Source organism: Haemaphysalis longicornis, unplaced genomic scaffold (assembly GCF_048455015.1).
Source record: "Haemaphysalis longicornis isolate Haplotype H1 unplaced genomic scaffold, Haemaphysalis longicornis Haplotype H1 scaffold_6, whole genome shotgun sequence".
In the NCBI taxonomy this organism is placed as follows: domain Eukaryota; kingdom Metazoa; phylum Arthropoda; class Arachnida; order Ixodida; family Ixodidae; genus Haemaphysalis; species Haemaphysalis longicornis.
Window position 1 is genome coordinate 42,733,045 of NW_027526407.1, and position 11,522 is coordinate 42,744,566.

Consider the following 11,522-nt stretch of genomic DNA (forward strand, 5'->3'; position numbering starts at 1 on the left):
TACATGCAGATATTACTACTCGCGATTTCGACCATGCATGCGCTCTACCAAATTAAATCCTGGGTCACTTTCAGCCGTTCTCAAAACCCTGGCGGCGTCCGCTGTTTCTGTTTGTTTTATGCCTTGGCAAAAATTGAGAACACGTCAGAGTGGTGAGGGTGCTGATGGAGTAATGAAGCGGTGGGCGGAGAACGATGGGTTGAAGTGAAGTCAGTTTGTCAATACAAACCCGACGGGCAACCGGAACCGCACTTCTGGCGTCGATTAAACGAACTAAAGCTTCATAATTATCCCTGAATTTTTTTCTTCCATTGTACTCACGCCAGGCAAGGCGGCTATTTATACAGCTAGAATGACATCCAGACAAGAGGCTGACGCTTACCAGTAAGCGTTCCTCAAAAGGGTTCTACTAATGAGAAGGGCTCGAAGAGTGCGCTCTTGCGCTCCAGGCGGCTCAGCTGCTCCAGCATCACTTTACGTTTTTTTTTGTGCGTGCGTGTTTATAGAGAATCTGCACGACGTTTTCCAGGAAGGCGATTAGGCACGTTAGCTTTGCATTTCCGGGTGCGTAGTTGGCTTACGACAGAAGGTAGTGAGTGGCGCGTTGGAACGAAACCAAGTCACCAGCTATGACGGCACGTCGAATGTACATCGTCGCAATTTCATTTCTGGTGGCCACGGACACCGTACAAAGTTCTGACAAGTTGGCTCTAAAGCCCCAAAAATTTGACACGAGTAGCGATCCGGACATCTCTGCCAGCATAGTAAGTGACCGGCTTTTTAATGCGGAAGAATGAATATGCCCCGTTAAACGGAAACGCGGCCTCCGGCGTCCGTGTGAATAAAGGTGTTCGCACAAATGGACGACAGCACGAAAAGAATAAAAAGAAAAAAAGAATGGCTGCGGCTTAGCCAAGCTACCCTGGATGTGCAAAGCGAAAGCTTGATTTAGCCCTGTCAGGTCTTGGTTTCACTTGGGTAACTTTTGATTTTGCTGTAAGTATTATGCTTATCAACGTGAACGGTTGGCCCAGTTGATATCCCATGATTCTGAACAGTTGAGCACAAAGAATAGACAGGTACTGAGATGAGGGACACGAAATAAGGGCGCTACTGCAACTGAAGCTTATTCTACAGACACTTCCATTATAAACAAGCTATGAACAGTATATGCCAAAAAAAACAACAACAACGTGAACAAGAAAAAGGGAAAGAACAAAATACCGGTCACATGAGATGATCTTTTCAAGCTCTGAAACACCCGTCATCAACTCGTGCGCTATCAAACCCAAGAAATTAAATTTCTTTTTTACCAATAGCTGCAAAGATGGCACGCTGATACAGCTGCCTTGCGCACTATGAATGTTTGCTGCTTCAAGTATCTCCCTAGAGCACTGGTCCCTCGATCTGAAGACCCCCTCGTGTTTGTCGAACACGGTCTTTGTCTCGGCGCAATCTTTGCAATCTTGGCACAATCTTTGCACAATCTTTGCAATCTTTCAAGTGGGCAGCTAAGTGCGCCTTTCTGCCGCCGCGTACACTATTAGCATGTTCGCGCAGACGAACGCTAAGGCATCAGTCTGTCTGGCTTATGTAAACCTTGCACATTTAGGAGAAAGGCGATAGACGACGCCTTCGACCCAACTAACATATATATTGCGATGTTTATGCTGCACTGTTTCTTCTTTTTTGTGCATGGGCCAATGAGGGCGCATAACGCTGCCAAGTAGTGAGGCGCAGTGAAGACGACATCAACACCGACTTCACTTCCAATTCTTCTTGTTATGCGATATCTTGCTAATGTATGGTACGGAGCGAACTAGGGAGAGTACAAGCAGCCGACATTTGGAGTGAGCAAGACAGCTGCATCAGCGTGCCATCTTTGCACAATCGGCCAAAGAAATTTAATTTATTGGGTTTGATGACGCACAGGTTGATGAAGGGTACGCCTGATGTCGAAAATATAATCTCATGTGACCACTATTTCGTTATTTCCCTTTTTGTTGTTGCTGTTTTGGTATAGTTTAGTATGTTCATAACATGTTTATAAAGGGGGTGTCTGTGTAATAAACTTCAGTTGTAGCAGCGCCTTTGTGTCGTGTCCCTTTTTTCGGTCCCTGTCTATTTCGCTCAACTACTCAGAACCATATTATACTTACTATCGTTAAGCCAGGTATGACGGATGTGCCTATAGGCCCGTGGCTATACATGACTGTAATAGGCTTGAGTAGACACGCATTGTTTGCCACACGTGAATAGACGCAGACATTACCCGTCGTTGTACTAGCATGGCATCTATTGTTGCTTCATATTACTTGGCTTGATGGGTACGAAGACGGATCGGGGGCTGGTAGAGTAATTGGCTGCCGTCTTGACTTTGGCCACAGACAAGACAGAGCTAAGCGATCCCTTCTGGAAGGCCAGATCAATGTCTCTTCCCTGCAGGGTTGTAAACACGTCCGGATCTGTCTTCACCCCCGTCGACTTTATTCTGTAGACTGCGGTCGGCAGTGGCCTTCACGAAAGCCTACTCCTTCCTCATCGGGATGGCCACCAGCTCGGCCGATGACCACGCTCGGCCGATTGGACAATCTACCATTTACAGTAGAGACTATTCTAAGTCATCGGTCTCTAGGATAGACTTCACAGAAGGCGACGAAATCCTTTTTACGTTTTCTCAGCGAAACGAACTTGGATGAAAAACTATAGTGCCCGAAACATGACTAGAGTGCGCTCCTTCTCACTCTTATCTCTTCCTCTCCTCCCGCCCTCTTTTATCCCCCGAGCCACACTACCCTAGTGCAGGGTAGCAAACCGGGCTCTACACCTGGTTAACCTCCCGGCCTTTCCGTCCTTTCTTCCTTCCTTCCTTGAGGATCAGACGCGAGGTCCATGACACTCTGTTGTTTTACGTTCTGTTTGAAGCGATGTTTTAATGCGTAGCATTCTTTGTCGAGTACCCCCACAGCCAAGACCGTGTAACGCCGCGCCTTTCCACAAAAATGCAGATATCGCGGAAGTTCCACCTGTAATCGATATATTGGCACAAATGGAGATAATTGGTGGGAGGAAATTTTGAAAAACAAAGAAATAAGAAACATTAAAATAATTACGGAAAATGGCAAAACCTATACCGCAAGCCATGTTCACAATATTTCAAATTTGCCCAAAGTTCCAAATGCAATCGTTGTAATAACGCAAATGAAGACAGTTGGTCAAACGAAGTTTAAAAAAACTAAAAAAATGAGAAAAATATAAAATATTTACAGAAAATAGCGAACGGTGTGACGCCCAGCATTTCCACAATAATGCAAATTTCGCGAAAGTTCCAAATTAAATCGTTAAGATAATTGGTCACACAAAATTTTGAAATACTCAAAAATAACAAAAATATTAAAAATTACAGTATACGCCAAAACGTATAACGAATGCCATTTCCACAATTATGCAGATTTCGCAAAAGTTTCACTTGTAATCGTTACAATAGCGTAAATGGAAGTTATTGGTCGAACGAAATTTTCAAAAGCTAAAAATAAAAATATGTAAAAGAATTTCAATGGCGAACCGTGTAAAGCCTTCATTTCCACAATAATGTAGATTTGGCGAAAGTTCCAAATGTAACCGTTATAATAACGTAGAGATAATTGTTTGGATGAAATTTTGAATGACTAAAACAGAAAAATGTAAAATAATTACGAAAAATGGCGAACCGTGAAATGCCTTGCCTTTCCCCAATGATGCAGATATCGCGTAAGTTTCAAATGTAATCGCTATAATAACGTGAATGGAGATGATTGATCGGGCGAAATTTTCAAAAGCTAAAAATATCAAAAAATATACAAATTACTGAAAATGTCGAACCGTGTAACGCCCTGAATTCCCACAATATTGCAGATTTCGGGAAATTTCAACTTCTAATTGTTACAATAGCGTAAATGGAGATAATTGGTCGGACACGATTTCGAAAACCCCCCAAAATTGGCTGGAAAAACTCACACTCAAGACAAGCGGCATACGAGTGCTACGAATTACTATATAGTCTCTGAACTTCTGAAGAATTTTTTTAGGGAAGAAGCTCCTCGTCGTCGTCGTCATCGTCGTGGTCGTATCTCGTCTCATGTAATCACGGTACTAATACACCGGGACACTCGTTTCCCAACGCCTTGATTACGTTAGGTTACGTTAGGTTAGGGAGAGCGGAAAACTGCAAGACACGACGTTTGCATGAGGAACGCCGCTGGACGTCGCTTTAGTGGAATGCTTATAACACCGTCGTACGACACTGTGGGCAGTAGAGTTTTACACTAATATATGCTGCAAGGAAATCTGGCGCCGCTGTATAGGGGAGCCGCGCTTCAGCGAGCGTTCCGTCATGTACCGTGCAGGCAAGTTGCACTCGTCCTTGACATGGCTTATCAGCAGTTTAAAAAGTTACCCCTGGCTGCAAAAAAACGCAATAATATTACGGCAAACGATGACAACAAATTTTTTTATTATTATAAGATCAAAGCTGCAAAAAGATTAACTTATCAATGTTCATTTAGAAGCCTCATCTAAAATGTCCAAAAAAGAATGTTACCCTTTTTTGTTGATTTTGGCTTCGTTACAAAAAAGAATCCATCTGGCTAGTCAAGGCAAGTAGGTGAGGAACGTATCTAGCTGCAATGGCGCCGCCTACGACGGCCCGCGATTGCAGCGCCAGATTACCCTGTAGTATATATTAGTATGAAACTTTATGATCTTCGCACAGTAGAAAAAAAAACTTTATAGAAGACTTCAGCATGGCTGTAATATATTCACGCAATGCGAGTGAAATTCTGGGGTAGTGGGGGGGAGGGCGTAGTAATCGTAGCATTACAGATGGAAAATATGAAGACTACAAAAAGGAATTTAGCGCAGTTTGAACTAGGCGCATCACCGATGTTGACGCCCCCAATGAAGCTGGATGCAGCTATTACTCCTTTCATTAAAACATGGCAACTTGGCCAATCCTCCCAGCGCTTTCGTTCTTTTTCACCCCCACCCGTGCACGTGCCGACGCGCCAGCGGTAGGCTAGAAAAAGAATTTCGGGGCCGCCTCTACATCGGCCGCTGTTCGGGAGGGCCGAAGACCTGGCAGTTGCCGCCGCCGCCATAGCCGAGAAACCGGCAAGCATGTGGTCAGCCAGCAAGCCCATCGATCGGCAGGAGGTATGGAAGGAGCTTAGGCATGGCATCGAACAAGTCTACGCCACGAAAGGCACTCTGGCCCCGTCACTGTATATGAAGCTGTACACGCACGCATGGGACTTGTCGACTAGGGTAATCCCGAAAATTGTGCCCAGACACCAAGGCGGCCGGAAATATTCTTACAACGGCACGAGGGCTGCCTGCTACGAGCTGTATGGAAGGCTCCAGAAGTTCCTCCGTAGCTACGTGGAAGGCCTGTTTCAGGACGCGATCCCCCTAATGCACGAGGACGTCCTACGTTTCTACATCGACAAGTGGGAAGGCTTCAAACGGTCCAGCATGGTCGTGAGCAACATTTTCTTTTACCTCAACGATAAGTGGCTGAAGGAAGAGTGGGATCATGGCAAGAAGGACGTGTACAGCACTATTAAGTTATGCGCGCTTTGCTGGAAAGAAAGCTTCTTCAAGGGATTCCACATCCAGGTGACAAGTGCCGTGCTCAAATTGATAGAAGACGATCGGAAGGGGCAGCCGATAGACGCGGCGCTTATTCGCTCCATCATGTCCTCGTACGTCGAGCTCGGTGTGAACGAGGAGGACCCATCGGATCATAGGCCCAACTTCGCGGTCTACAAGAGCGCTTTTGAAGAACCATTTCTGCAGAACAGCGAGAGGTTCTACAACCGAAAGGGGACTGCCTTCCTCGAACAAAACACTGTCAGCGAGTACATCAAGAAGATGGAACAGTGGTTGGTAGAGGAGGAGCGGCGGGTCCGGCGGTACCTGTATGAATCGACTCTTCAACCGCTCGCGGACACCTGTCAGAAAGCTCTGATAGAGCCCTGCATCGATATCCTCGGTGAAGAGTTCAAGAATCTTCTCCGTGATAACCGCTGCGATGACCTTAGCCGCATGTACCGGCTGGTGTCACGAAGCCACAGCGGACTTGTCGAGCTGAGAGCGCTCTTTGGGCAGCACGTGTTATCGGAAGGTCTGTCGGCTATTGAGCGTATCGGCGAGGATGGGGCCCACAATCCAAAGCTCTACATGGACACGCTGCTCTCTGTGCACCTCAAGTATAGCATGCTGGTGCTGACGGCCTTCGCGAACGAGAAAGGCTTTGTCGAATCCTTCCAGAAGGCCTGCACCGACTTCGTCAACAAAAATGCTGTAACTGTGCTCGCCCAATCATCTCGAAAATCGCCCGAGCTCTTGGCCAAGTACTGCGACATGCTGCTGAAAAAAAGCGCGGAGAATCCTGAAGAGTCGGAACTTGAAGATGTACTGGACCAAGTTACTACAGTGTTCCAGTACATGGACGACAAAGACGTGTTCCAGAAGTTCTACGCCAGGATGCTAGCAAGGCGTCTCGTACGACAGCTGTCGGCTAGCGACGACGCCGAAGCTAGCCTGATCTCTAGGCTCAAGCTGGCGTGCGGCGTTGAATACGTCCGGTCACTGGAGTGCATGTTCCGGGACATCGCAACGAGCAGAGATGTCAACGAACAATTCAGACAGCACGTCCAGAACTCTGGGGAGAACCTTGGCTTGGACTTCTGTGTTCAGGTTCTGACCTCCAGATCGTGGCCATTCACGCAATCCTTTGAACTTGCACTACCGCAGGAGCTGGAGCGAAGCGTTCAGCGCTTTACGGCATTTTACAGTAAGCGCCACAGTGGCCGGAAGCTGCAGTGGCTTTGCAACCTTTCGAGCGGAGAGCTCGCCACGAACTGCTTCGGCAAGAACTACACGCTGCAGACATCCACCTTCCAGATGGCCGTCCTTCTCCTGTACAACAACGCACTCTCTTTTACTGTGCAGCAGCTTCAAGAAGGCACAGGTATGGAGATGGCCATTCTACAGCAGGTCCTGCAGACGCTGCTCAAGTGCAAGCTACTGCTTTGCGTGGATGATAATTGGGCAAATAGCGGAGAGCTGCGACAAGAAGCCACTGTCTCTCTCAACGAGGCCTACAACCACAAGAAGCTCCGCGTCGCCATCAGTGTATCCCTCAAGGCCGAGGTCAAGGCCGACCAGGAGGCCACCGAAAGAAAAATCGACGAAGACAGGAAGATGGTAATACAGGCCGCCATTGTGCGGATAATGAAATCACGCATAACGCTAACGCACCAGGAGCTCGTCGGCGAAGTCCTGCACCAGCTAAGCGCGAACTTCAAGCCCAACGTTAGTATGATACAGCAGTGCATAAATATGCTAATAGAGAAGGAGTATTTCGAACGTGCAGCAGACAAGAAAGACACCTATCGTTATCTCGCCTAATACCTGCATCGATCATCAGCACGTCCGCGTAAGAGCTGTTCTCGTCCTAAACTGATGATGCCCGCCATATGAGGCCCGTGAAATGGCGCCGAAGGTTATAGACCCTACCCGCAATAAATTGTTCCGGGATAACTGTCCTTGACTTTCATTGTGGAGAATTTTACCCTTCATAAACAATACAACGTATAGATACACAGTCTGGAGCCATGAGGATAGTTTGGCCCCCTATAGAATATCTGCCGTTAAACCCTCCATCCGCTCAGACGCCATGATCTCGCCGGCGGTAAAGTGCGGTACAAATTGCGCGGCACTCGGTTGAGGAGCGTGTGCTCAAAGAAAAGCTTATTAAGCGCAGCCAAACGATCAGGCTGAGAGAGAGAGAGAGAACAACCTTTATTAATGCCTGCAATTAGGAGCGAGCCCCGAAGGGGCGAGCCTCTTAGACGCGGCCACGACAGAAAGTGATGTATCTGCTTTCAAGAGAAAAGAATCTACAGCTAGGCCTAACAAAAAAAAAAAAAATGGCCGCCATCCCGCCGTGCGACAGTACACGTTTTGCGAAGTTGTTATAAATCACTACACATGCTGAATCTTGACGCTCGCGCTCGGGGCCTATGAAGTGAAATGAGTTGCTAGTTATACTTCACACAAGGGCTTCCAATGACGTCATCCTCCCTTTTCGAGAGCACTGCAAACCTAGTCTTTACCAGAAAAAAAAAACAGGGGGGGGAGGTCCTATTGTTCACAGGCGCTTTCGTCCATCATGCGGTTTCCACTCTTGCTGTGTCGTTTGTTAAAGCGAATACTGAGCTCTATGCTGTATCATCATTATTTATTTATTTATTTATTTATTTATTTATTTATTTATTTATTTATTTATTTATTTATTTATTTATTTATTTATGTATGTATGTATTTACCCTCAGGGCCGGAAGGCATTACAGAGGGGAGTGGTTACAATCAACAATACAAACACAATAAAAAAGCAGTCACTTACAATACAAACGCAAATAAAGCAATCAGTTTGTTATATAAAGATACATTCAGTTCAAGTAAATAAACAATTCAGGTAAATAACAAAAGCAGTCAGATATAATACAAACGCAAATAAAGCAATCAGTTTGTTATGTAAAGATTAATTCACCTTTTTATACAATGTTAGGAAGCGCATCGTGAAAAAAATGGTTATCAGTAATCGATACAACTTCTGCAGGAAGGTGGTTCCAGTCTCGTGATGCACGGGGTATAAATGATTGCGCGAACGTTCTCGTAAGACATGAATTGAGACCTACTTTGTGAGCGTGATCAATGCGATGGAAAATGTATGACGGAGAGGGAATTAATTTATGGCGTAGCTGATTATGATGGTATAGTTTGTGAAATAAGCTGAGGCGAGAAATTTTACGACGAGTCTGTAGTAACGGCAGGTCAACACTGGGCATCATTGTAGCTATGCTGGCTGTACGGTTATAATTGGAAAGAATGAAGCGCGCAGAGTTATTCTGGACCATTTCAAGATGGTAGGTTAGTTTATCGTGACTGGGGTCCCATACTGGTGAAGCATATTCTAATTTAGAGCGCACTAATCATTATCATCATCACCAACCTATCTACGCCCACTGCAGGGCAAAGGCCTCTGCCATTAATCTCCAATTATCCTGGTCCTGTGCTAACTACGATCAATTTATCCCCGCAAACTTCCTGATCTCATCTGCCTACCTAACTTTCTGCTGCCCCCTGCCCCGCTTGCCTTCTAGGGATCCACTCTGTTTACCCTTAATGCCCAACGGTTATCTTGCCTTCACATTGCATGCCCTGCCCACACCCATTTCTTCTTGTCAATTTCTACTAATATGTACTTAACACGCGTTTGTTCCCTGACCCTCTCCGCCCTCTTATTGTCCAGTAATGTTACACCTATCCATTCCGTTAGAGCCTATGCAGCATGCCTGATTCCAGAGAAGCGTATGTCGCTTGCCTTCAATTGTTAGCCTGTGGGTTTTGCTTACAACGGCACAAATTTTCCGAGAAACGGGAGGCGCACAGATTTGCTGTAAGAAAAATTCTCGTGGCACTTATGTCTGCTGCGTGATTTGAAGACGAAAGCCTGGAGATACTGATTAACTTTTTTGCTGCGACATCGCGCTTTCACCGCTTTCTTCGCTTTCGTTTCTTTGTATTTTGGTGCGAATTACTTCCACAGGCTTCTTTTCTGCTACACCGTGTATGGCGCTCTTTAATCGCTTTTGTTTCTTCGCCTTACGCCGCGAATTTCACCTACAAGTAGACTGGAACACGCCACAGCTTCACTAAAATCGCGGTTCTGAGCGGCTGGTGAGCGCCTGTCTTACTCACGTGCCATAACGTTCGGGTGTCACGCGGCACGCACTATTCTACAACTTGTACATTTCCCATTCATATTTTTGGAAATCTTGGTAAGCGGGCGCATAAATCGCTCAATATTCACGTTCATGGCCAATGCCCCTAGTGGGTATGTGCCAAGAAAAGATCTGCGCTAGAGCACTGCAGAAATAACCCGCGTTCACCTCTCCAACTAAACCAACATGTGCATTGCTGAGTATTACATTTCGCTCCGGCCCAATATCCTACCAAAAGTTATTTTAGCAGCAGAGCAGTATAAGCTTTTAGTTTCACCGTCGATCGTTACAAAAAAAAATACAAAAATACCGAACGCACTTGAGCGTGTGCCTCGTAAGGAGCGCCCGGCGTCACCCAGGCTTTAGCCACGTGAGGAGCTCACCAAAAATACCAGGAAAAAGACCGAGCACACGTGAGCGCCCGCCTCGTGAGAATTTCTCGGCGCTGACAAGGCTTGCGGCGGGTGGGAAGCTCACAAAAATACCGAAAATACAGAGCACACGTCAGCGTGCGCCCCGTGAGGAGCGCCCGGTGTCGGCCAGCAGGCCCTTCGAGAATACTCTGCCCAGCGTTCGTATACCATGATCTCTCGCGTGCTGTTCCTCTCGCCAGTCCACGTAGGTTCGCGCCTGAAGTGGGAAGCACCGACGCCAAGTTTGGGCTACAGACGCCGAGCAAGCGAAACCGGTAGCCGCGGGTATGTTAGCGCGCGCTAACGCTGTCCGCTTTGGGAGAGATGGGAGAGGCGGCGGGCAAAATGGTCCGGGCCTGCCAGTTGTGGAGAACTTTCAGCGGCAAGTTCGGAGATCCAGGAGGCCGCTAGGTGACCGCACGATGCGAACTCGTTTCTCTTCGGCTCCGCTTTTGCACCTTTTTCTTGCTGTTTAATTTATTTTGACGTTGCCAACAATCTGTGCACCACGAGGACCAGCCAGTCACACGACATCCCTTGATCCTAGTAGAGGAACTCACTCCAACGCAGGAGACGCTCATCACCAACAAGGGCTACCCTTTCGAGCGGCACAGCGTGGTGACCGATGACGGCTACATCATCGAGATGCACCGGATACCGTATGGCAAGGAGCCCTGCAGGAACCCGTGCCATCGGCAGCCCGTACTCCTCATGAGCGGGCTGCTAGGCGACTCCTCCAACTACGTGCTCGATTTCCCCAAGCAGTCACTCGGTGAGTGCAGGAAGAGACTAGAGTAGGTTCATTTGATTTACAAATGAAGCAAACTGCAACCTCATGCTCCAAAAACTAGGGTTTACAGACTGGTCAGCGGCTTACGTCGACGGAACGGAAGCGACTAATTGTAACAGCTGGCTTGGCCCGTCAAAATCGCGGATGATCGCAGACGATAATGTTCACCTAAACCTTCATCTATAAAAGTGAACAGAAACGGAAGAAAATTCGCCTTATTTGATTCATGCAGTTTTGCTATTTTCTGTCTATGTAAATAAACAATTTCATCGTCGAGGTTTTCTGCACTTTACGTATTTTCACTAAAACGTTACACGCCAAGACAATTACGAAGCAGAGCTAACTACTGTGCTCTTCCCGAAATTGCCATGGTGACGCAGTAGCAGCACCAGTTTCCTCACTAGTACATCTTGTAAGAAACTTTATGAGCTATCCTTCGCCGTCGCAGCGAGAAGACTTCGTAGTCTGCGTTGGATCTCATAGTGACATTAT

The 11,522-nt window shown here is 46.9% G+C and overlaps 1 protein-coding gene and 1 pseudogene across 1 annotated transcript in view; both read left to right on the top strand.

Annotated features, from left to right (window-relative positions):
- Nucleotides 1–605: 605 nt before the first annotated feature.
- LOC144141514 (lipase member M-like) overlaps nucleotides 606–11,522 on the top strand; it is a 31,717-nt gene continuing 20,800 nt past the window's right edge. The window contains exons 1-2 of the mRNA XM_077673062.1: nucleotides 606–764; nucleotides 10,811–11,012. Coding sequence (XP_077529188.1) covers nucleotides 630–764; nucleotides 10,811–11,012 — 337 coding nt within the window. The 5' untranslated portion in view covers nucleotides 606–629. The remainder of the gene's footprint in view (nucleotides 765–10,810; nucleotides 11,013–11,522) is intronic.
- LOC144141513 (cullin-1 pseudogene) lies at nucleotides 5,064–7,449 on the top strand (annotated as a pseudogene).